The sequence below is a fragment of the Chrysemys picta genome, chromosome 10, assembly GCF_011386835.1.
Source record: "Chrysemys picta bellii isolate R12L10 chromosome 10, ASM1138683v2, whole genome shotgun sequence".
NCBI lineage: Eukaryota > Metazoa > Chordata > Testudines > Emydidae > Chrysemys > Chrysemys picta.
Genome location: NC_088800.1, coordinates 70,556,434 through 70,582,665, shown reverse-complemented (window position 1 = coordinate 70,582,665; position 26,232 = coordinate 70,556,434). Strand labels below are relative to the sequence as shown.

Here is a 26,232-nt window from a genome sequence, read left to right as displayed (position 1 = left end):
CAAGTAGTTCAATATGCCAGGCTGTGCCTATATCCTCTTCAGATGTGGCTGAAGTTGGTCTGTCACCTGAGTCGCAACCCCTTGGACTTGCTGGTCTGACTTCTCCCACCAATTCAGGGCAATGTGTGCCAGGGTGTTACTGTCTTTCGGCACCCACTGATCAGTACTATAAGTCATCAATGCCTCCTTTATAGATTGGGGAGAACATCTGGACTTGCTGAAAGTTCAAGGCATGCAATCAGAATGAGAAGCTTCTTTGCATATCAGTGTGCTGGAGCTTCATGCCATTTACAATGCCTGTCAGACCTTTCGAGATCACATCAGGCGCTCAGCGGTTGTCATACTCACTGACAATACCACTGATTTGTACTATGTGAGGAGCCAAGTAGGCACACTACAATGTGCTTTATCAGCAGGCAGTCAGGCTCTGGCAGTTTTGCATTGGGAAAACATTACCCCCGTAGCCAGTCACTTGTCTGGTATTCATAGTCATCTAGCAGATCACCTTGGCAGGGGTGGGCTCTGAAGCCCAGCAGTGTGCAATCCATCTCTGCAGTTTGCGGCATCCTGATGGTCAACCGGTTTGCCATGAGAGACAACAGAAATGCCAGCAGTTCTGCTTCCGAGGGTATCTCAATCTGGGCTCCTGGGCTGGTGCTTTTCATCTGAGCTGATAATCAGCACTCCTGTAAGCTGAAATTGGATTGTGCCAAGCTCATTCTTATTGATCAAGCATGGCCAAGACTATGTCGGTTCTCTGACCTCTTCACATTAGCTGTTTGCCCTCCCATATCTTTTCCTCATCATCCTAACCTCCTGACTCAGCATCATGGTCCAGTTCTGCATCCAGTACTCCACTCCTGCATCTCACAGCATGAATTCTGTATGGTTAGATGAGGAATAGGAACAATGTTCAAAGGCAGTCTGGTAGGTCTTGCTTAACAGTAGGAAGCTCTCCATCAGGGCAGCCTATTTGGCTAAGTGGAACAGATTCTCAATATGGTTGTTAGCCCAGGGAGTTCAATCAAAGCTGGCTTGTGTCCAGGACATCTTGGAGTACCTGTTATACCTTCAGTGTTCTTGTCTTCTGCTTAGTTCATTGAGAGTCCATCTGGTTGCAGTTTCAGCATTTCATCCACCTAGCCAGGGGAAATTGGTGTTTTCAAACTCCATGGCAGTGAGATTCTTGAAAGGAGGAGACACTCCTCTCCACCCACCAGTTAAAGAGCCAGTTCCTTTGTGGGATCTTAATACTGTTTTAGTGGCTCTCATGGACCTCTATTTAAGCCTCTAGCAACTTCTTCTTTCCACCTTCTGTGTCAGAAAACAGCCTTTCTTGTGGTGATAACATTTGTAAGGAGAGTGTGCAAGTTGCAGGCTTTGATGGCGGAGCCTCACCACATGCAATTTTCAAAAGGCAAAGTAACCCTGAGGCCACACCCAAAGCAAAGGTGGTTGAACAGTGTTATATATTTACCAGTGTTCTTCCTAAAGCTGCATTCAACCCCAAAGGAACAGCATCTTCATACCTTGAATGTCAGGTGATGTCTAGCTTTTTATGTGGTTAGAACTAAACCTTTTCATTCCTTGCTTCGTCTGTTTCATATGCAGACCGAATGAAGGGTCAAGTGGTCTCTTCACAGACAATCTCCAGGTGGATAACATCATTTATTGTGACAGCATATGAAGTAGCCCATGCTAAACCTCCTCAAGGGGTATGAGTGCATTCCAAGCAAGTTCAGGCAACGTCAACAGCATTTCTATGAGGCGTTTCTATATTGGACATTTGCAGGGTGGCCACTTGGTCCTCTTTGCATACTTTTGCTATGTGCTATGTCATTACAGCTGTGTCCAGATCAGATGCAAACTTTGGGAAGATAGACCTGCTGCCTTCTTTAAGTAGACTCTGAGCCCCACGTCCTGCAAGTACTGCTTGCAAGTCACCCACATGGAATACGCGGCTGCATCTACTTGAAGTAAAAAGAGTTACCTACCTGTAACTGTTATTCTTCCAGATGTGATACAAATGTGTATTCCACGACCTGTCCTTCATGGCCTCTGCATTTGGAGTCTGTACTTCTGACCTTTTATGTGAAGGAACTGAGGGGATCAGGGCAGTGCAACCTGTATACGGCCAGGGGAGGCTCTACAGCCATAGGGTGTGAGAGCCTCTGCTACGGGTATGTCCCAGCTCCAGAGCATGGAATACACGTCTGCATCACATCTTGAAGAACAAAAGATTGCTGTATTTTTCCAGGCAGAAACTATTAAAATTACATAATTCACTAATGCAAATTGTAAATATTAAATTTAAAGTTTCAGTTAATTCTTTTTGATATGTAAAGACTTAATGTATTAAATCTACAAGAAGAGATGTTATGTAAGCCTTTGTATACTCCATTTTGTCACCATGTAGCTACTAAAACCCACTACTCTGCTCACATCCATGTTGAAAGAGTTGGATATGTTTTTTGCTTTTACTTTTTATTACGACTGGGTTGGTCATATGGCATTAGGAGGGCCTTCGGTGTTTTCAGAAGTTTCTGAAAGCAGACTAGGTAAGGCAGCATTTGTGAACCCAGAGAGCAAATTCTATATACATCATAGTCTTCAACCATCTGTTCCTCCTTTTATCCCTGCCAAGTCACTCTTAAAATTAAGGTCTTTTCAGCTGTAAGCAAATATGTTTTTTTTTTTTTAATTATGGTCTGTTTAATAGTTTATATTTTTTTCTGATAGCTTTGTCAGCTTGGTGTGATAGGTGAATTTGAGTAACTTCTTTTTCTTGTCTTAATCGCACCATCACCATAGTGGATTTCCTTAGCTTGATGCACCCAGTCCCTCTATACAGCTAGTCCCATTGTGCACAAAAGATGCTACAAATTAATGTTGACTGGGATATAGCACACTGCTTCCTCAGGTACTCCAGAAGCCATCAACCTTCTTGCCAGGAACCATATGTTCCATATAGTTATACATGCCCCTTCCTTCCCCTCAGCCCCCCCAATGAGCTCAATGTATATGTAGTCAATACAGATGTCTTTATACTATTTCTGTAGGATGCCTATCTCCTTCTCATGTATTTGACATATGATACACTGAGAAGTTATACTGATATCATCTGCATTCTGAGACTGCAGACTCAATGCATACTGACAATGAGGCATGTTTTGGTGGTGGTGGTGCATGTTAAAAGAGGAGACAGTGTTGGAACAGATATTGAGTTGTACTACTTGCAGTTGGCTTCACTGCGGTCTTTCTAACTTGTGGGCCTTCTCTGTCATTTTGTACACCTGGAAGAGAATGTCTGAAATCCTTTTTCCAGTTTTTGTCACCAGCTGAAACTATTTACTATTCTAGTTTTTGGGATGCAATATTTTATGCTGCTAAATCCTCACCATCTTCATTAATCTCTATTCACATCTATTTTTCTCTCTCTGAATTTTGAATATCTTATTTCTCTGTGTTCATTTTCATTTTTAACCAAAAGTGAATGCCTCTTTTTCAAATTTGTTTTCTGCACTGTGTTTTCTTTACTTTCGGATAGCAAACCCTTTATCTCCATTTCTTCTGCCTTTAAGTCATTTTTTTGCAATGTTCTTGAGCGCTGTATTTGTTCCTGCAGAGTAATCCTGTGTGTGTATATTCATGTGTGCATGACCATAGGAAACATAGGTCCATTAGAGGTTTGATTACAAGAGTAATCAACTACAAGCTGAAATACATTTACAGCTATGTATGTAGATATGAATTGCTGTATTTGTCTTAACTTTTTTTCAGGAAGGACAATTGGTTAGAAAGGTTGTTCTACAGCTGCCAGAGATTAGATAAGCGTGATCAATCAACCATTCCGCGCAATCTATTAAAGACGGATGCTGTACTTTGGCAGTGGGCTGTTTGGGAAGCAGCTCAGTTTACAGTCCTTTCTAAGTTGAGAACCCCTCTAGGTAGAGCCCAAGATACGTTCCAGACAATTGAAGGTAATGTAAAGAAGGTATATTTTTTATGGTATATTTTATGGTATATTTAAGAAATAAAGCAGTGAGCTATTTTCTTAAATTATGTTCAAGATAGGAAAAAATTACTTTCTTTTTCAGCAATTTGCTGCTTTTTTAGACATTTCTTAAATGTCAACAAATCAAGAGTTATATAATAATTTTGGAGGCATTTTATGTAGTTTTTTATTTGTTGAAGTACATGTTAATGATTTTAGACTCAATTTTCACAGCTATTTTTATATTCTGTAAAGATGTAAATACCTGATTATTTGATAACCAATGTGTTGAAATGTTCTGACCAAATGTTTATAGGTATCATTAGAAGTCTTGCAGCCCACACATTAAACCCTGATCAGGATGTTAGCCAGTGGACTACAGCAGACAATGATGAAGGACACAGCAGTAATCAGCTTAGACTTGTTCTCCTTCTACAGTACTTGGAGAATCTGGAGAAATTGATGTACAATGCTTATGAAGGATGTGCTAATGCACTCACTTCTCCACCCAAGGTTTGTGTCTTTCAATGCTGACAGTACTGCAAACTGTCCCACAAAAGTGGGAATATTTCACTGTATGTCACTTGATGCTTATCAAGAATCAGATGCCATTCTGAATGATTCCTTGTAATAACTTTTCTATAGAAATGTCCGATATACTACCCTGATTATAAGCCAACAATTTTTCCACTTTAAAAATAAAAAAGCTCAGGATTGCCTAGCTGTTCTCCCTATTGGTGGAACTTACATTGGTTTTGAAAAAGATCAACTGCAGGCAACTTTGTTTCCAAATATTTTAGGCCTGTGTTCTGATTTTCATTTAACCTTGCTTGTCTAATTTCTTAAAACAAACATGATATATTCCTTCAATTTGTTTTGCCTTACTTGATTTAATGTTATTTACTATTAAACAACTGAAAAGGGAACATCATTTTCTTGAGTAACCGTTTACATAACAGCACAATATCAAACAGGTTGCAGATGATAAAATGAATAACTACTGAATGTGAATTAAAGGTACAGTAGCCACTGCTCTGTTAAGCTATTATCAAAATTACTTATGAAATGTATTCAATTGTGAGGGGTTCAAGGTGCCATTTGTTGGATATGAAATAAAAATTGATGTATTTACAGTTGAATCTATGAAGTATTGGCCTTCATAGAAGCAAATAGCTTTAAAAATTTGAAAGGACCACTTTGCTATTTTCCCATTTCTGCTTAAACAATCTGTAAAATGGCCAAGCTGTTAACATTGTAAATTGTATCGTAATTGCAATGAGTTTTTGCAAGAATTATTTATTTGTTTGCTATTTTGCCTGTCCAGATATGTAATTGGAAGGGTTCCAAAGAAACCATTTCTGTTTGTTGAGAACAAATCCATCCAAATCTGATTGATTATAATATTTGGTAGAAAGTTATTGCACCACTTGTGTGTGTTTGCCTCAGAATCTCTATAATTATAATGTATGTTGTAATTTCCCAATGTCAGGTCAAACTGAATTTGGAAGTAGTCTAGAATTAGTATATTTTGCTACTGTGCAGGGGACCAAATTTTAAGGATCAAGCTGAATTCTTTTCTCCCAGGCTGGCAAGAAGCAGCAAGTCACTGATGAGGCAGAATTTCTCTCTTTTCATCCCTTCTTTTCCCCCAACTTCCAGCCTCTTTCATATGGAAATGTGGTCCTCCAAGAGGCAGGTATTGACAGAGGGTTGAATAAAGCAAAAATATTTCTGAGAAATCATCCATTGTAAGTAGGGCTTCTTAGGTATGGGGGAAAGAGAATTTGAAAGGACAAGTTGAAACACATTTAAATGTAACTTCTTGTAATGGACTTGCTGACAGAAATCTTCCCATGACGATGTTGTTACATTTTAATCATTCTATAGTTAAATTACACCACTTGAAAATTTAGTCAGAGAGGGGAACCCTTCCCGATAAAGATTATGCTGTTCTACATATTATTAAATATTATAATGCATCTATTTTAATTTATACAAAAATTGAAAGTATTGTTTTATAAAACTCAGGATCTCTTCTTTTTTTTTTTTTTTCTATTGTAAAGGTTATCAGGACATTCTTCTATACTAACCGCCAGACCTGCCAAGATTGGCTAACTCGGATTAGACTTTCTATCATGCGGGTTGGATTGTTGGCTGGTCAACCTGCTGTGACAGTCAGACATGGTTTTGATTTACTCACAGAAATGAAGACCAATAATATCTCTCAGGTACTGTGTTTTTCAAAATTTAGTAGGCTGTAGAAGAAAAAAACGTTTCCATAGTATTGTATGTAAACTAACAGCAATAGGCCTGTTAAAAACTGTATTCTCGAGCAACAGTTTTGAACTTTTACTTATCTATTTTTGCGGGGGTGGAGTTTTTTTCTAGCAAAATAATTAAAATTTGGAAATTCTGTGTGTTACACATTTAGTCAAAGATTTAATAGTAAACAGATGCTGGAGCTAGCTCATATTTTGAACTATATAATTCCCACTGTTTAAGTAAGAAGCCTCTGTTTAAAACTTGCAAAAGTATCAAAAACTTCCAGTAGACCCAGTATTTTTCAAACTTTGTCTGTGGAGCCCTTCCTGGTATTGTGAAAAGCAACCCTTTTCTGACCAAGGTCTGGGATGAGGACTGGAAGAGGATGTGGTCCAGGAGAGGATCTTTCTACAAAATGTTGGCACAATGAGTTGGAAAAACCACTGTGTTTAGAACCCTTTGTATAAAAGCTGAAGGGTACTGATGACTTGTTCAATAATGTTATTTGACCTTCTTAAGATGTGTTTTTTTTAGCAGAAAAGGCTTTCTAGATTTATGCCTAGGTAGTAATTTGTCTGCTGATGAATTTCTGGGGATTTGTGAAAAAGTAACGTCTTTACATAAGTATAGGCCATGAGCTGGATGCGTTTTTCAGAGGGTAGTGTACAGCGTCTGGTTTTCAAAGATTCTTTGCTCTACTCTTTTTGGGAGTGGGGTAACTGTGACCATTGAGAATACTTTATTAAATATAAATGTGAAATATATTGCATTACATATTTAAAACATTTAACAATGTACATAGCTTTTCTCTTCAAACAAGATCTATTAAATTAAGCTTAAACTTCATTTCTAGGGAAGTGAATTAGAAGTGACAATTATGATGTTGGTGGAAGCACTATGTGAGCTTCATTGTCCTGAAGCTATACAAGGACTAGCTGTCTGGTCTTCTGCTGTAGTTGGGAAGAGTCTGTCTTGGATTAATTCTGTAGCTCAGCAAGCAGAAGGACGGTAAGTTGGCACAAATGACTGGAGAACTGGTCTAAACATGAGCTTATTTTCTAAATACATGAAGTGCCAATATTTTTATCTCAATTAATGTAAGTTGCTTCATGGATCAAAGCCGCTCTTCTGGTTTCCTTATCTGAACAAGAAGTTCAGTTTTAACATGTCTTTGGGAGATGGTTAGCATGTCCTAGAATTTTTTTAAAACAGATGCGTAAGGACATCACTAAGTTGTCAGTATTCCAGGATCAGCTGTGCTCTGTTACATTTTCATAAATTCTCTGTAGTGTAGCAGCATTATTTAGCCAGGTTTATGTTGCAAATGATTGTTTAATCTGAATTTTTTTTACCCGGTTTCCTGGCCAGAGGTAGTAATCTGAAGGTTCTTTAAGGATATCCAGATGTACTTTTCAGATCTGGATTTTAACCCTTTTTTTGTGTGTGTTATGAGTGTTGATCACCACTGAGGTGGTATCTTAAATTGCAGATAAACCCTGGTCTACACTACAGTGTTAGGTTGACATAAAGCATCTTATGTCGATCTAATTATGTCAGTGTGCACACGACAGCTTTGCTCCCACGGATGTAAGTGCCCTACTACACTGACATAACTTCACCTCCTTGAGAGGCATAGGGCATATGTTGATGTAATTAGGACGACAGTGTCCCTGTAGACATTGCGTTACTTACATCTATTGGCTGTCATTCTTGTCAGTTTCATGGCTGTGCTGAAGCTGTGAAATTTACAAGAAAGTTGGTTCGCAGCTCCCCAACTGAGCTACTGCTTGATCTCTGCTCCCAGCTGAGCTGCCACCCTGCTCCAATCTCCCCCAGACTCCCTACCAGGAGCCCAGCTGTCGTGTCCTCCTCCCCCTTCTCCCTCCCCCCCGCGGTGCTCTCTGCTTGCAACTCGGAGCACGGCTGCGCCTGGCAGGCAGCTCCGCGCCTGGCAGGCAGCTCCGCACCTGGCGGGCAGCTCCGCACCCACAGTTTGGTTGGCTGTTCCATTCCCGGGGGGGAGCGGGGATCTGAGAAGCCCAGTGTGGCTGCCCCGTTCCTGGTGTGGAGCCAAGGGGGGGAGGGGCACCTGGGTTCCCAGTGGCGAGCTGGGTTATTGGCAGAGAGCTGTGCACAGAGCTGAGAGCCCTGGCTCTCAGCCCCCAACACTGCCCCTCTTAAGTCGGTGGAAGCGCTCCTGGTGAGGACACAAACCACCAACAGACGAAGGGCAGTGTGGACCTGAACTACTGCAGTAATTACTGCTGTGGCTGTAAGTCAACCTAACATAGGTCGACTTGTTTATAGTTTAGACATGCCCTAAGAATCCGTAGGTCAGTGTGGTAGATTTTAAAAAGTGGGTCAAAATACATTGAAACATACTGAAATTTTCATCCACTTTTGGGGAAACAACTCACCTTTTCACTGTGGAAGGTACTTACTGAATCCCAGAAAGGAAAGCGGAGATACCCTGTTAATTCTTAGGTACATGTGTGGACAAACAAAACATAGGCAAAAATCTATAGAATTTTTATAAGGATTATTGATGTCTGTTTTCTTTTGTTAGGTCCTTCAAATAATGCATATCTTTGTAAGATACAAAGAGTGTTCTTCAGAAATATTTTGTTAGTAATGTGTACTGTTGCTGTACCAAGACTTACAGAAAACCATCAGTCCTAAAATCCACTGCACTAAACATTGTTTAGCTAATGGACATCCAGTGGTACTGTGTCAAGACAGTTATTACATGTGTGACTCAATAAGCAAAATAATATTTGATATATTATTCAACTATTTGAATAGTCAAAGCTTGCAAATCTGTTGTTATGCAACATCCTTTCAGATTAATGAGATGTTGGGATATGACTAGTACAACAGGCCACAGTGAAAAAGGAAATTAATGGGACATTTCTGAAAGGAAGATTAGCAGTGAAAAGGGAAATGTTGGTTTACATTGTTTGGTTTAACATTTGTTTTGCAGTACTAGTCAGAGCCTCTCTATCATGATGATGGTGATCTCATTCTGTTAAGTGCTGCACAAAGGCATAGGATGACAGTCCCTGACCCTTCTTACAGTCTAAGAAAATATGCAATATACAAAGACTAGCGGGTAGAAGGAAAAAGTCAGATACAATTATTATATAATTATATATATGTGTGTGTGTATATGTGTATGTAAAGGTGTATATGTATGTATGTGTATATATATATATATATATATATATATATATATATATATATATATATATATATATATATGCGCCTTTACATTTTTTGTTATAAATAAAGTAAGAATTATTCCCAACTGCTACTTAAACTAGCTGTCATTATCTGCGCTTCGGGATGTTGAAAAGTGACTAGTTTTGTTTGCCCTAAATTAAAACAGTCAAAGACACCTAAATTTGGGATTTGTGCTGTTAGCTGTATGCAATAAACTAAAATAAAACACTGTGGGTTTTTTTTTTTAAAGGTCCTCATGGGTTATATACTTAGCACTACTGCCAACCCACAGAGCTAATAATTTATAGAAGAGAGATTATGTTGTATAGTTCTAATGTGGGCAGTCTTCTGATTTTTGAACACATAGGGAAAAGCATCCTTTCCACCCATACCAAAGTACTTTTGTCTTACATATTGGACTAAAAATTCACCTGAGGGAAGAACATACACACACACACACACACACACACACACATTCTGTGTCTATGTATACATCTTATCCTGCTGGCATACTGAAAGAAACACTCCTAATCTCTCTCCCCACCTCTGCCTCTGTCACAGGTGCTTCCTGCCCCTGCTTTCTTAACTGCTTGGTTTGGCCTGTGTCGAAGCGTCTTCTTGCAGGACTAGCTTCTTTGTCTCTCTACCTCCAACATTTTACCACTTCCTTCCTCTGCCACCAGTCAGGGCCCATAGACACGCTGCCTGAAGTGTCGACATACCTTAAATAGGATCTGGTCAGAGGCATGAAGAGTCAGTGGCAGAATGGATGCAAATCAGGCCTGCAGATCACACCGGTGATCTTCTCTTGTCCTGCTCTATTGAGTGAGGGAAATGGGAACTTCATGGCTCTTCTCCTTCAAACAGCGTCAGCTTCCTCAACAAGACCAGCAGTGTCTGATAAGCACTCCTACCATACCAGCCTCAGTTAGGTAACCTTGCCAGATTACAGCTCCCTGTCTCCTGCTTGTGGTTCCTGTAAGCAGAGAAAGAAAGAATCCAATATTTGCCTTTCTCAGTTAGTCATGAGTAGCAAACCTATGTGAATATAACGAAGCTGTTCGTCTAGTCATCTTTCATCTGTGGAAGTACTCCCAGTATGCTAAGTGCTTTCCAAACAGGCGAGAGAGAGAGAGCCTTGTTGCAAGGGCTTTAGAGTCAAAAAAGGAGAAAACATCAGGCTGGGAAAGAGGTACACATACAAGCAAAGAGGCCATGGCAGTTAGCATGTGTCCTGTTTGTTCCGTGGTTTTCCTTTGTTCTTTTAAAAAACGTTTTGTTATGAGGACAGTGGCAGCAGAGCAAGGGAGATATGAGGAGCAAGGGTTGAGGGAAGGTCATTGAGAGGCAGGAGTTCAGGAAGAGTGACACTGGCAATGGAGGGGTGAGAATGAGGTTAGGGGGAGCAAACAGTCAGCAAAAAAACAAGTCTAGAATTCAAATTGTAAAATGCCAGCTGCTGACATCACTAGGGCCTAGAGGCTGTGAAGCTCGTTCCACTAACCATGGCTTCCGTTCTGTCTCCCCAAACCAACATAGCTGAGGGAGCTCTGCTCGTCCTCACCCTGCTGTGTTGTTGCTTCTGTCTCCTGTGAGGGAGGGGAGTTTCTGGCAGACTTCTCACGTGAAAATCATATTAAAGCTATTCATCTAGAACAGTGCCAGCAAGTAAATTTTGCTTCAGTTCATAGTAATTTGAAGTTGGCATGAAAAGCTGATACATAGTTTCATATATGTGAAATTATCTCTATCAACTGACAACCTTAATTGTTTTCCATCTTATTCAACCTTATTTTTTAAAGATCCCAGTTTGATGTTTTGGATTGAAGGATAAAGAAAGTTCCAAGAATAAAAGAGATCAGTAACTACATCACCCACCTTCAGTAGCTTTCCCCCCCACCACTTCTGTTTTCCACGTTTTACCATAGGGAGAAATCCTCTGTAGTCTTTCTTTGTTTTATTCTTGTGGCATTGCAGGGATCATTCATTCTCTTTTATAAGAAATTTTAATACAAACTCCATATACAAAAAGTAGAAAATCATTGCTGTGAAATGTTGACTAAACATTAAATCTTAAATATTTAAGGTTTGAAAAAGCAACTGTTGAATACCAGGAGCACTTGAGTTCCATGACAGGAGTGGATTGCTCCATAGCTGGTTTTGATAAATCTGTCCTGAAGTTGGCCAATTCAAGTAGTGGCAATAATGCCAGCCCAAAGCATTCTTTGAATGGTAAGTATTATTAATTGCTTTTTTAAATGGCCACAAACTCCATGTACTGAATATGTACATACATTGTTGTGGTTTACAGGTAATATAGTCAACAGTAAAGCTTTGTTAAATTACCTTAGTAATTTACATTGTAAACACTTACGTACAAGTTTAAGTGAAAAATCCAGTTGAAGTTATTGGGGTTACTCATATATGTAAAGATAAGCACATGCACAGATATTTGCAGGTTTGGAGCCTAGTGAAGAGATGGTTAAAAGCAAGGATAACACACAGTAAAATGTACTTTGTATTTTAAGCAGTTTAGTTCTAATTATTTAGACTTAAATAATACGCATTACTTCCAGTTATTTGTATACTTCATGAATGTACTATAGTATAAAAAGAAGCCTTAAATGAGACCTTGCCACAGCACTCTATTAAAATCTTGAAGTGGGAAGGAGTATTTTGTACACTTTTTTGTGTGTATTATCAGGTGCACATATTAGTTTAGTTCTTCTATACTGATCAGATCATTTTCTATCTTCCAGTTTCTTTATAAATATTAACTAAACTCTTCCAAAGCCTCTTGCATAAGTATTTCAGTTTTACAGGTGATAAAATATGCTATAGATGAGAAGTTAGGCACTGTAAATATTGTGTAACTAATTTTATCTAAAGCAGATGAAACTTTTTGCCTTAAACATAATTTCCAAATGTTTTGTCAAGTAATGAGATTTATTTTTCTTAAATATTGATTTTTCTTAATTTCACAGGTGAAGCTAGAAAAACTGTTCTGACTAAACCAAGTGATTCTTCACCTGAAGTTATAAATTACTTGGGTAACAAAGCATGTGAATGTTACATTGCAATTGCTGATTGGTCTTCTGTACAAGAATGGCAGAATGCTGTCCATGACTTGAAAAAAAGCACAAGTAATACCTCAGTCAATTTAAAAGCAGACTTTAACTACATAAAGTAAGGTTCTCATTAATTTATTCAATAATAAGATCTTTATCTTTTGTGATGCAAAATCTATAATGATTTAGTAGGAAAACTTCCTTGATGTATAGTAGCTATAATAGATAAGTAGTGAATTGACACCATCCTAAATAAGCCTTTGGGGCTTTCATGATTCTTAAGATTAGGAAAGGCCTCTTAAATTGTTTATTTGGCTGCAGAAGATAATGGATTTGTTTGTTATTTTTTTAATTGTAAGGGGATTCATCCATTCTCTCAATTAGAATAATTTTTAAAATCTCTTGTCTTTCACTTGTATCTTTTTTTATTCTTTAGATTTGTGAATTAAAATATTTTGACTCTAAAGCTTTCTTCAGAAATGAAAAGATTATTTCGATTGATATCTAATGATTCATTAGAGATACAAGGTGATCGTGAGGTAATATATTTTATTGAATCACCATCTGTTGACAAGAGAAACTTTCAAGCAGTGGTGCTCTTCAGGATCTCTGTGTAAATTTGAAAGCTTGTCTCTCTCACCAACAGAAGTTGGTGCAATAAAAGATAATGTTTTCACCTTCACCAACTTGTCTCTAATGTCCTAGGGCCAACACAGCTACAACAGTCCTGCATATATCTAATGAATCATGATAGTCTTTAGGTTTTTTTTAACTAAATATAAAAAAAGCGCACCTAGGATTCTAGCAGACATTTGACTTGTTACTCAAGTGGGTTTCAGCCTTTTTTCATTTGTGAACCCCTAAAAATTTTCAAATGGAGGTGCAGACCCCTTTGGAAATATTACACGTAGTCTGTGGACACCCAGGACCACAGGTTGAAAACCACTGTTCTGTGGTCATGACAGTCTTTTGCGAACACCTTAGACATCATCTGTTGTCCATGGGTCCAAAACCTCTGCTCTAGTTAAAATTAAGTTGGAATTGCAATAGATAAGACTTCTGTAGCCATTCCATTTGAAGATCTATTTTTGAAGATCCAATAAACTTAATAAAAAAATCTTTTGTCTGAAGTTTCTCACATGCAGACTTGGCCTAAAAATAAATTCTTGGGGGGGAAAAGTTTAAATATAGTCTGTCAAGAAGTTTGAATTTCTAAGGATAGTGTGTGCCTTTTTTTCCGTTAGTAAAACTGGTGGCCTTCCTCATATAAACATAACAAATGGTTTGTTTTTAAAAGTTGCCATGTAGTTAATCCATAATGTGGGCAAGTCTTTATGATGTGTCTGAAAATATTTTGTTTAGAAATAGTTATGAATACTTCATATCCTTATCCGTTTTAGATACATTTGTCTGTGCAGGCAGAGATTTTCAATGTTAAGTATCCACAAATAGTTTGTTTGCAGGTGCAGAGATTTGATCATTTTGAGTTGTGTGGGGCAGGTGTAGTTTTATCCAGATAGTCTGTCAAATCTACGTATTTTTCTGGTTTTTAGGCACCAAATTTGTACACCCTCTAAAAAGCTTTTTAGGGTTGCTCTATACCCATTTAAGATTATGACTTCACTGCAGAATCAAGCAAAAGGGAGAAACTCTGTATTTAGAGAGAAATTTTTAATCAAACAAATCTGCAGTAGTAATGGGAATATAAACATTTTCATAGTGAACATGGATTTTTTTTCTTTGTCAGTCCAGACACTTCATATTTCCTTTCTGCCAGCAGATGGTAACAGAACACTTGAACATTTGAATCATGACATTGTCTGTTAAGGGGCTTGTGGGCTCAATCTTCAATGTCTTATCTCAGTTGGCTGACTGATACTGTTCTAGAAGAATCTGGTCTCCTGAAATGCTCAACTGATATGCTGTCAACAGGGTAGAAGGATTGGGTGAGGAGTTAGATTTTGGCTGTTGCAGGCTATCAGCATACTCCTGTGTAAACAAGGCTCTACACAGGACTCTAAGGCAGTGGTTCTCAACCTGCAGCTCATGGGCTGCTTGTGGCCCAATCAGGACACAGCTGCAACCCATGTGACATCCTCAGGGCCATATACAGGTAGTATTGGATGTGGCCCACATAACACATTGTGGCCCATAATGGTAAATAGGTTGAGAGCCACTGCTCTCGGAGCTTATTTATGGAAGGACACTCAAGAAAATTAACTGAAGGTGTAAATTTAAAGTGGATTAGTTAAATCAAGTTTAAACCCCTTTGTGGATGCTACTATTGAGAATTAAAGTGGCCTTAATTCACTTCAATTCTGAATAAGAAGATTCATGTAGGAGTTTAATGCAGTTTAACTAATCCCCTTTAAAATTTAGTTTGGATTATTTTTTCTGAGTGTCCCTGTGTAGACAAGCCCTATGTCTCTTGCCATGTGCACCAAGCAGTTCAATTTCAAAAAAATTTGGGGCCTCTTTATTGGCCCTATACAAGTCAATGGTAAAACTCTCATTGGCCTGGATGGAACCAGGATTCCCCCCCCTTGGACATAAAGGAAAGCTCTTTTTTAATTTTGTTCCCCTGAAAGGATCATACTTTAATTTGCCAGTACTTATTCTTTTTCTTCCTTCATCCCTACACCTAGTGGAAGAGCACTAAGTGTGTGGACTAATTGATGATTTTCTATAAATATGAAACTTTGAAATGTTTATTCTTTAATTTTGATAGTCTGATAGCTTCTAAATTTTCATGAATGGCAGAAATTGAATTAACTGTGTTCTGCTACGTTACCTTCATTTTACAAATTATGATTGTATATTAAGATTGAAATCTTTGTTTTAAAGTTATGTGAATGTGCTCTGAATTCCACCTTCTAAAGTGCTGTGTAAAAACCTCAGGGCTTTGAATAAAGGTATGTCTGCACTTGAAGCTGGTGGCATAATTCACAGCTGGAGGAGACCTACAGTAGCTCTGACTGAGCAAGCATGCGAAAAATGGAATGTAGTTGCAGCAGCACAAGTGGGCTAGCTGCCCTGATTGCCTGTCTAATGTTTTTGACACACATTCTGGGTGGCCAGCCCTTCATGATGCTTGTGCTGCTGTGAGCTAGCATGTTAACAATAGAATATAGCCAGTCAGAGCTAGTGTGAATATCTCTTCAAACTGGGAATCACACCCCCTGCTCGAAGTGTAGACATATCAGAAGGCTACATGAAAGAAATGTGTTAAAAGAAAATTGGTTTATTCGTAGTGCTCCTTCTGGCTTTTCATTGCTGTTAAGTTGTAGGATATTCACCAACTAGGGTGAAGTAGAAGTATGGAAATAAAACTATAAAAATTGAATTGCAGATCTTTAAGCAGCTTTGAATGTGGAGAACTTACTGACTGTACGGAACAGCTAGAACTGCTACCTGGAGAAAACATCAACCTACTTACTGGAGGATCCAAAGAAAAAATAGGTAAAAATAAAATCAAAATTCATAATAAACAAAGTAATTCCTAAACACGTATTATAAGCTTAAAATACTGTACCATATCAATATAGAAATGATACTTGGAGACTTTCTGAATATGGATTCCAGAGTTCAGCAGAACGACTGTAACTTTATTTACCAAGTTGAGAAATAATTGGCAACCATAATCCTAAATGCTGTTGTATTTTTTTTTCTATTTGTGTTTTGAGAAAAGAATTTGGACTTAGATATGTAATTTTCTCATTAAAAGAATTATGGTAATGGTTGGAAATTTTTAACCATTTGTGGAATGTATGTATAATCTTTGTAGATATGAAGAAGCTGCTTCCTAACATGCTAAGTCCTGATCCAAGAGAATTTCAGAAAGCAATTGAAGTACAGTTGTTGAGAAGTTCAGTATGTCTGGCAACAGCTATAAACCACACAGAACAGGAACAAAAGTGGCAATTGATAACTGAGTAAGTTTAAAGAACCTTTGAGTGAATACAGTGACCTTGTATAATTTGTGTGTGTGAGAAGTTGTAACCCATTAAATTCCACTTTCTAGTAACTGTAGTCTTCGTTGTATTTAAGTATCAAGCTTTTGTTTGGCTGCCTTTCTGAGAGTACATGAAGTTGTGTTTCATGGATTAGGAGTATAAACCGCTAGGAGGGATTTTAATTTTAGAGATCTAATGCTTTGTTCACCTGGGCAGTTGACAGTAAACAATGCTTTGAAACAGACAATCTGTGGAATTTACTGTGCATGATAAATGATAGGTTATGCAAGACCTGATCCTTTCTTCCATACGAAGAGGCTGAATTTTGCTGCCTGTTGCCTGTTCATAACTTTTTTATGTTAATAAATATCAATATCTATTAATTAAAAAGACAAGGACAATTAGTAGCTAATAGAATGGACTGTTCTAGTTTCTAACACTAAATCTTTATTTCAGAAATGTTGTAAAATACCTGAAGCAGACGTCACGAATAGCCGTTGGACCTTTAAGACTTTCCACGTTGACTGTGTCTCAGTCATTGCCAGTGTTGAGCACTCTGCAGCTATATTGTTCATCTGCTTTGGAAAATACAGTATCAAGCAGGCTTTCATCAGAGGTATATTTTTTGTGTATAAATTTTTAAAATAATATAAGGTCATGTGTTAATACATGCATCAGGTAATATCTTTCTACTGAACTGTTATTGCACGAACACTGTTGCAGAGATGGGCTCATTCTTATTCAAACTAAGTTGAGAACATGTTGAATTTCCTAACATAGTTGCACTTGAAAATAATTATTTTTAATCTGTTAGTAAAATTTCTGACTATTTAACACCACTTCCATCTGCACCTTTGTAATCCTACAGTAAAAAGGGCTTCATTGCAGGACTCTTCAGACCTTACTTTAGACACCTCTCTCATGCAGTAACATTCCTGCTCAAACAGTCCAACTAACCAAATATTTTTGGTATTATTTTGCTATATAAATTTAAATTAGTAAATTACAGCTTACTCCACTCTAAAATGTTCTTTAGGTATTGAAAACTACAGGCTCTACATTATTCCATGACAAACATGACATTTTTTATGCCTTCCGCAGGACTGTCTTATCCCTCTTTTTAGTGATGCTTTACGGTCGTGCAAACAGCATGATGTAAGACCATGGATGCATGCCCTAAGATATACTGTGTACCAGAATCAATTGCTGGAAAAACTTAAAGGTATCTAAATTTTACTTTAACGTTCTGAAGCGTCTGTGCAGAATTAGTAACTTAGATCTTTGTTTTGGTAGAAGCACCTGCATTTTCATTGTTCAAATAATTTGCTTAGAAATATGAAATAAACATGTTTTATTTGGCAAATGCTTATGTATGTTGTAAAATATTTAGGAAACGTTGCTATAATGCAATTAACTCATCCTCAAGTTTTTAAACATGTCCATTGTATTCTTAGCCATATCTTGTGCTGTCATTAGTGTGTTTTCAAAAACAAGCTCCTTTACAGTCATTTAAGTATGCTTGTGGTGTGTAAAGAAGCAGGGTATAGGTAAAATCTCTGCCCTGTTTTTTTTTTGGTAATCCATGAGTCTCAAATTTGAAATGTCAAACTGGAATTAAAAGTAGCTACATGAGACGAGAGCGTACTATGGAAGAGTGATTGATGTTTTTTAAATTGGCTCCAAACAGGTTTTTTTTTACTTTTATATTGTCTAATAGAATTGTAAAATGGAAAAACAAATTGCAAAAATATTGCTTTGCTTATGTAACTAGTTTTGTGGCCTCTGACATCAGCCATCTGTTAAATTGCATGCATATTAGAAGGGAGAGAGCCCACAACCTTCTGCTCCAAAGCCATCTCATATATCACTTGACCTAACAGACTCTTCACTAGTTGTCAGTGATATATATATATATATATTTTTTTGCTGTGAATCACCCATCTAATACTCTGGATTTTATCTGTCGTCTGAAAAAAACATGTATCAGTAAAATCGCACAATAATGAATTTGGACCATTGTCGAGAATCTAAAAACCCTTAAGTCATTCTTCTATCTTGAGAAAAGAAAACTCCCACTTAATGGTCATTTAAAAAGAAAAAAAAAGTGCCTGGGAGAATAATGAAGGTTTAGCATGATCTGAAGCTCAGTACAAATGTGGGTTCTGGCAAACCAATTAGAAATATTCAAGCAGCTCTCATTTCTTTGAAGAGAAAGCAAGTAGTATACATAGACTTAAGCCAGCATACCAGTTTTTTAAAATACTTATTTAGGAAGTTTTCCCAGGATTACAACATAGTGCCAAATCCAAAAGAGGTCCTTTTCTTTTGTTAGAATTTGATACCGAGAAAGCTTTTGGTAGAATAGAGTGGAACTTTCTGTCTGTGTAGTCCTATCATATTGACTTTGACCCCCAATTCCTTAAATGGATAACTGCTCTTTATACTGGCCCGACAGCAGCTGTGCCTTTTGGAGTTAAAGCTCCCCTGTTTAAATTACACAGGGGAGCTAGGCAAGGATATCCATTGTTTCCTTTACTTTTTACATTTCCATGGCCTTTATACAGAGGATAAAGAATAACAAATTTATCACAGTAAGAACGACAACACCTCAGAAAATAGCTTTATATGCTAATGATGTAATAGTATCTAACCTGAACATTTCCTTAAAATTAGTATCTAAAGAAATCCATGATGTCAGGAAAACATGAGGCTTGAAACAAATTATAGTGTTTTTATGTGCAAATATAAATCTGTAATACTAGCTATAAATTTGCTAGACTTTGAGAAGTTATCTCTCCAGAAAACATTTGGGTTCAAATAGGCAACAAATTCTGTAAGATACTGGGGAATTAAAATCTCAAAACAGCCAAGAGCTATATGATTTAAATTTCAAACTATTGTTTTAGCAGATGAAAAAACATTTGGGGTGCTGGGGGAAGTATGCAATTTCTTGGTTGGTAAGAATAGCCATGATCAAAATTAATATTGTTGCCCAGGATATCTATCTTGCTTCAAAATCTTTCTATAATCATTGCAGATAAAACTCTAGCAGGCATACAGCGAATATTAGAATTTATATGGACTAAGAAAAGACCAAGAGTGAGTGCAGTTTTGTTGGTAATTGCATTCTGTATATGGTTGGCATGGTGAGGCAATCATCTACTATGTGTTCCAAATGCAATTATTGCTTTAAAACAAAGTTTTGTTAACAAAAATTTGCTTTCTTTTTCAGAACAAACTGTCTCTGTTAGAAGTCATCTAATGGAACTGGGTCTAACGGCAGCAAAATTTGCTAGAAAACGGGGGAATGTGGCCCTAGCCACACGATTGCTTGCTCAATGCAGTGAAGTTCAGCTGGGAAAAACCACTACTGCTCAAGATTTAGTTCAGCACTTCAAAAAATTGTCAGCACCCGGTCAAATAGATGAAAAATGGAGTCCTGAACTTGATATTGAGAAAACAAAATTGTTATACACAGCTGGTTAGTGTTTGTTTGATAACCTCACACAGATACTATGGCTTATGGTACTTCTTGCCAGGTTGTTTTTTCCAAGAAATTATAATGGTACAGTAAAGCTAGAAATTGCTTTCAGCCCAGTAACTAATGTCTGAGTTTTCTCTTCAGCTGTTTAGATTTGAAGGAGGAGAAACTCACTTTATTACAAATTGCTGAGAGTATATAATTGTTTTTATATTATAAGTTTAACTCTTACAAATATTTGGCCCTGTAGTATAGACTTGTAATACCCCAGTAACATTAGCAGATAGAAAAAGGCAGTCTCTCATTTCTGTTCATAATTTGTTAAAACTGCATCTGAAATTTGTGGAATTTGAGATTACAGGGAAGTGCTTTGAATAAAACTAACATCTCTAGTAAAAATGTACTGTGTGTCTTGATATATAGGTCAGTCAACACACGCTATGGAAATGCTGAGTTCTTGTGCCATATCCTTCTGCAAATCTGCCAAAGCCGAATATGCAGTAGCTAAGTCTATTCTTACACTGGCTAAATGGATTCAAGCCGAATGGAAAGAGATTTCAGGACAACTAAAGCAAGTATACAGAGCACGACAGCAACAGAATCTCACTGGCCTTTCTACATTGTCTAAAAACGTATATACTTTGATTGATCTGCCGGCTGTTAATACAATAGAAGAGGAATATCCTAGGATTGAAAGTGAATCTACAGGTAAAAGTTCCTCCTTCTAGTTTATGCTTTGCAGGGCTATATAGTTACTCAGATGTGATGGTTCCAATAAGGGGCGGAGCCAGTTGCACTGGTAAAGTTTAATGTGGTACAACTGCTTTGCTATTTAAAAAAAAAAAAGATTTTCAGATTTAGGGTAAGATTTTACATAAAATTCATATTTCGGTGTTTTGTCGAATTTAAATAATAATGGGAAATACAGGAACTTGGAATGAATTCTCTAAGGGCAGCACTATATGCTTTGTTATGCTTTTGTGATAACTTTAAACTCTCACTTAAGATCTAGCACCCAGACTGAATATAAAAGATCTGTATTTAAATATTTTTAATAAATCTTCTAATTGTGTTTAAAGTTTTTTTCCTCGAGGGGTAACAGATCTTCTTTCTAAACAACTTTTATTTCTCTTACAATTGTGCTGTTTTGCAGTTAGTAAAGTTGTTTGTGTTTAGGAGACTTCTCCAAGTGTCACAATTAAATTTTTCTTTGTTTGAATCTGAACTTCCTATCTAATTCAGGCCTCTGTTCAGCACATGCTGTCTACCTGACTTGAATCTATATTCTCTTCTCTTTACCCTTCCTATATCTCCACTCTCTTTAAAGTGATATATAGAAGTCTCAGTCTCTGAAGCACAGAATTCTGGTATTTTGGAAATCAGGATTCTCATAAATGTGAATCAGATGTGTTTATTTTTGTGTGTAAACCTCAGTTGCTCTATTTCCATCACCACAGTAAATATTGGCGTTGGAGAACCTGACTTCATTTTGGGGCAGCTGTATCACCTGTCTTCAGTACAGGCACCTGAAGTAGCCAAGTCATGGGCAGCACTGGCTAGTTGGGCTTACAGATGGGGCCGGAAGGTAGTTGATAATGCCAGGTAAATCCATTATCCTTATTAAAAAAAAAATTTAACTTCACATTTGTTGAGTATATCTTAGCTCTCAATAAGTGTAATTCACCCCTGTGCGGTGCAGAGACAAAAACAAGATGGATGTGCCACTTGTGTTCTGTTTTGATTGCTGGCCTTCCGAATAGGGGTGAATTTCACCCTAAGATGAAGCCTTAAATATACAGTATTTAAAAAGGTAAGTAGCTCTTTAAATATTTACATTAATTGTGGTTTTGGGGTTGATGACTTATTAAATGTTACAGTCAGGGAGGTGTCCGTCTTCTGCCAAAAGAGAAATCTGAGGTTCAAAGCTTGCTTCCTGACAACATTGCAGAGGAAGACCGAGAGAAAATCTATGGCATTCTTGGACAGGCAGTATGTCGTCCAGCTGGAATTCAGGTAAGTGGAAACTTGAATTCTTGAAAAATGTTCCAATTCATTCAGTTTGCCACTTTAGCTTTCCTCCCTGATTGTGTAGCGGACTACAATATTTATATAATGCCTTAAATCAAACTTCTACCAAAATAGCATACTGCACAAAAAATGCAGAAATTCGCAAAGAACTAAGCTATGTTAGTGATTATACGTGTTTGGCATTATGTCTGCTCTGGGAGATTATGGCTATATTATGGAATGAGGCAACTGAAAACTGTGTGTACACATTTCAAATTCCTGGCTACCCTTTCCAGGATCAGCAATTAATATACATTGTGGAAAAGTTTTGTGGTCTTGTTCAAAACAATTATCTCATTCTTTCCTCTTAATATTCTTGCATAATCTGAGTTTAGGATGAAGACATGACCCTACAGATCACAGAAAATGAAGACAATGAAGAAGATGACATGGTGGATGTTATATGGCGTCAATTGTTGACTAGTTGCCCCTGGCTTTCAGATCTTGATGAAAATGCAACAGAGGGGTTAATTAAAGTGTGGAGAAAAGTAGTAGACAGAATCTTCAGTCTCTATAAACTGTCCTGCAGTGCATATTTTACCTTCCTTAAACTCAATGCTGGTCAGGTATGCATTACGGTCTGCTGTGGTGATGAAAGTTAGTTCCTAAACATTTTTAAAGCTCAAGACCCATGACAAAAACGGTATGGTCAGTTAAGAGTGCTATTTCTTTGTATAATATGTAGGTTCCTCTTGATGAAGATGATCCCAGACTACTGTTAAGAAACACTTCTGAACAAAGCACTGATGATGTTATTGTGATGGCAACCTTGAGATTGTTGAGGTTACTTGTGAAACATGCTGGAGAACTTCGACAATATCTAGAGCAGGGACTAGAAACAACCCCTACTGCTCCATGGAGAGGTAAGGTGGTTTTAGCTGAATTATTAAACTGAATTTTGACACACTTCTTTGCTAAATATAAATAAACAGAAAACTTCTTATGAAACTTATCTTGACAAACCTTTGTTTTTCAACCCTTGTAAACCCTAAGTTTATAACATTTTTATACACAATAGTTTGTCTCCCACCTAATAAGCAGATTATTGTGTACTCTTCATCTAACAAAACTTAACTTCTAAAAAATTTTGGGTATTTCCCAAGACTTTTGCAAAGACTAACCTGTATTCAAATTTGAAAGACTATTTTAAGTTTCTTGTAGGAAGGTGAATGACCCCTTCCCAGCTGGGCCAGAGGGATGGACCATATATCCCTGAATTACAGTGGTAACTGCTGGACAGTGGCAGCCCTTCCAGGAATGGGTGAATTCCTACCACTTCTTTCAAGTGCTAGGATTAGTCAGCAAGATGCAGTGACCTGACTATAAAAGAGTGATGCTGAGTGGAAATGCGTCTCTTCTTATTCCACCTTCCACACTCTCACAAAATTACATTTGTTTTTGGAGCTTCTAGTGATGCAATCCCTAAAAACTATATGACTCTAACAGACCCAATGTGCAGGACTCAAGTCCTAGTGCTCTATTGCAAGATTTATGTACTAAATATAATTGACTCTGCTCCTTGAATGGGGTGGGGGGAAATAATCTAGTACGCATACAGTAAAAGGTAGAGATCTTGCTGTGGATTAAATAACAGGAGAATGTGACTGTTCAGTTTCTTGGTACAAAAATTACACACCACTGAAAACATCTTTCTGTGGCTTGAGTGTACAAAAATCAATGTACTCCCTTTTTCTGCTTCTTTTTATAAAGGTATTATTCCTCAGCTCTTCTCCCGCTTGAACCACCCTGAAGTATATGTTCGTCAAAGTATTTGCAATTTACTGTGTCGAGTAGCTCAAGATTCTCCTCATCTTATATTGTATCCTGCAATAGTGGGTACCATTTCACTTAGCAGTGAATCCCAGTCTTCAGGTATGGAAGGATTCTTTTTGTTGTTGTTGGGGTTATTACTGAATGCCAAATAGTTGATAAATGCAAAGTGAAATGTTCAGAAGGTCCATTTTAAACAATTTGCTGAGAAATACAGCAAGTCTATGTATGTGTGCCGCTAGCTAGACTGCAGTATGTTTGAACTTTTACTGTTTATCCAGTAAAATGCCATTTCAGTAAAATTGTTCTGATTAGTTTAATCACTTCGGTAATATCCTTTGATACAACACTCCTTAAAGCGTGAAGTATTATGGACTACACCTGTGAAGGGTCTAAAATTCAAGTACCTTATATGGAGACCCCTTTGGCACACCATAATTTTTTCATTATGATTTTGTATATTATATCTAAGCCTTTTATATGTCCATAAGTTTGTGCAGTACCTAGCATAATGGGGCCCAGATTCAAAATTTGGCCTTGGTATGCTACTGCAATATGTATATTATTCCCTACACTTTTTCTAATGTAGGGAACAAGTTGCCCTCTGCAATCCCTACTTTGCTAGGTAACATTCAAGGTGAAGAACTATTAGGTGGTGAATGTGAAGGAGGAAGTCCCCCGGCTTCTCAAGAAAGTAATAAGGATGAACCAAAAAATGGATTAAATGAAGACCAAGCAATGATGCAGGACTGCTATAGCAAAATTGTAGAAAAACTGTCTACTGCAAATCCAACCATGGTGTTGCAGGTAAAATAATTTTTTTGTAATTTATTCAGGCAGACTTGTAACCAGACATACAGTTTGTGAAATTATGTATTCTTCTTTGAGTGCTTGCACGTGTCCATTCCAATGTAGGTGTGCATGCGCCCTGAGCACAGTTGCCACAATTTTTTCCCTTAGTGTGGTATCTGTTGGGTCGGCTCCGGTGCCCCCTGGTGCCGCGCGCTCATAGCGCTGGTATGAAGCCCTGCTGAGCCCGCATCCCTTTAGTTCCTTCTTACCACCCATGACGGATGCTGGAACTTCCCTCTTTGCTCAGGTAATCTCTTCCAGTGGTTTCCTTCTCCCTTTTCTTTGTGTGTATAGTTCTTGTAGTTTAGCTAGTTTTGTGGTGGTACTTTTAGTAGTTAGTGTGTTTTGGATGCCTCTGTACTTGGTTGGAGAGACTTGTCCACTCGCCAGTGCCAGGGCATGCTTCTGTCACCGGATTTTAAGCCCTGCTCTTCCTGTGGCAAGTCGACTAATTGCATCTTCACCAGACCCGCTAAATCGTCACCACTGCATTAACTACATCAACGGGCAGGGCGGAGTGCTCTCTTCCTCCCTATGCCAGGAGGCAATCCGGCTATGGGAGTTCTACATTACACACTCAATCTACCTAGAAGCATCTTCCCTGCCAGGTACACAGAACCAATTCGCAGATCACCTCAGCAAGTCCATCTCCACTCGCCACAAGTGGTCCCTTCATCCAGACATGGCAAGGGACATCTTCCAGAGGTGGGGGACTACCTTTATAGACCTGTTTGCTACCCGCGACAACAGGAAATGCCATCAGTTTTGCTCCCTGAGGGGCCACAGCCTTGTGTCTCTTATGGGTGCCTTCCTGTTGGCATGGACAACTTAACTGTATTACACTCCCCTGCACTCCCCCCCCACCCCCCTTTCCATTAATTCACAAAGCTCTGTTGAGGATCAAGCAGGACTGATCATGGGTCATCCTTACAGCCCTGGCATGGCTCAGATAGCACTGGTTCACCATCCTCTTAAGCCTTTTGGTGGAGCCCCCAATCCGGCTCCCACTGCACCTGGACTCGATCACCCAGGACCATGGTCAGCTGCTCCACCTGAACCTCAGTGCTCTTCATCTGACGGCCCGGGATCTTCATGGCTGAATTCTGAAGAGCAAGCTTGCTCAGAGCAGGTTCATAGAGTCCTACTAGGCAGTAGAAAATCTTCCACCATGGCAACTTACCTGGCAAAATGGAAACGATTCTCCATCTGGTCTTCCCAATGCAGGGTTCCACCTATACAGTCCTCATTGCAACTTATTTTGGAGTACCTTCTGCTCTTGAAACAAGAAATTGGCCATTTCATCTTTCTATCCTAAAGTTGACAACGGATTGGTCTTTTCACACAAAATGGTAATCCGTTTTCTCAAAGACCTGGAGAGGCTGTTTACTCAGGTAAAGAAACCGATCTCTCATTGGGACCTAAACCTTGTCCTGTCAAAGCTGACAGGCCTTCCCTTCAAGCCGTTAGCAACAGGCTCGCTGTTGCACCTCTCCTGGAAAGTGGCCCTCACTTCAGCCAGAAGAGTTTCAGAAATCTGAGGCCTCACATTGGAACTCCTGTATATGA

At 38.2% G+C, this 26,232-nt stretch overlaps 1 protein-coding gene across 3 annotated transcripts in view; it reads left to right on the top strand.

Moving 5' to 3' along the window:
- The window catches only part of SMG1 (SMG1 nonsense mediated mRNA decay associated PI3K related kinase), a 123,294-nt gene that overhangs the window by 65,318 nt on the left and 31,744 nt on the right, over window positions 1–26,232 (top strand). For all 3 annotated transcript variants that reach the window (XR_010591185.1, XM_065559966.1, XM_065559967.1), the window contains exons 20-37: window positions 3,781–3,980; window positions 4,311–4,507; window positions 6,058–6,222; window positions 7,110–7,264; window positions 11,562–11,707; window positions 12,460–12,661; window positions 15,893–16,002; window positions 16,328–16,475; window positions 16,953–17,112; window positions 17,598–17,718; window positions 19,729–19,977; window positions 20,401–20,685; window positions 21,435–21,579; window positions 21,855–21,990; window positions 22,380–22,610; window positions 22,730–22,907; window positions 23,755–23,916; window positions 24,404–24,621. Coding sequence is in view for 2 of the 3 variants with exons in the window: in XM_065559966.1 (XP_065416038.1) it covers window positions 3,781–3,980; window positions 4,311–4,507; window positions 6,058–6,222; window positions 7,110–7,264; window positions 11,562–11,707; window positions 12,460–12,661; window positions 15,893–16,002; window positions 16,328–16,475; window positions 16,953–17,112; window positions 17,598–17,718; window positions 19,729–19,977; window positions 20,401–20,685; window positions 21,435–21,579; window positions 21,855–21,990; window positions 22,380–22,610; window positions 22,730–22,907; window positions 23,755–23,916; window positions 24,404–24,621 (3,208 nt within the window). In the remaining variant the exon portion in view is untranslated. The remainder of the gene's footprint in view (window positions 1–3,780; window positions 3,981–4,310; window positions 4,508–6,057; window positions 6,223–7,109; window positions 7,265–11,561; window positions 11,708–12,459; window positions 12,662–15,892; window positions 16,003–16,327; window positions 16,476–16,952; window positions 17,113–17,597; window positions 17,719–19,728; window positions 19,978–20,400; window positions 20,686–21,434; window positions 21,580–21,854; window positions 21,991–22,379; window positions 22,611–22,729; window positions 22,908–23,754; window positions 23,917–24,403; window positions 24,622–26,232) is intronic.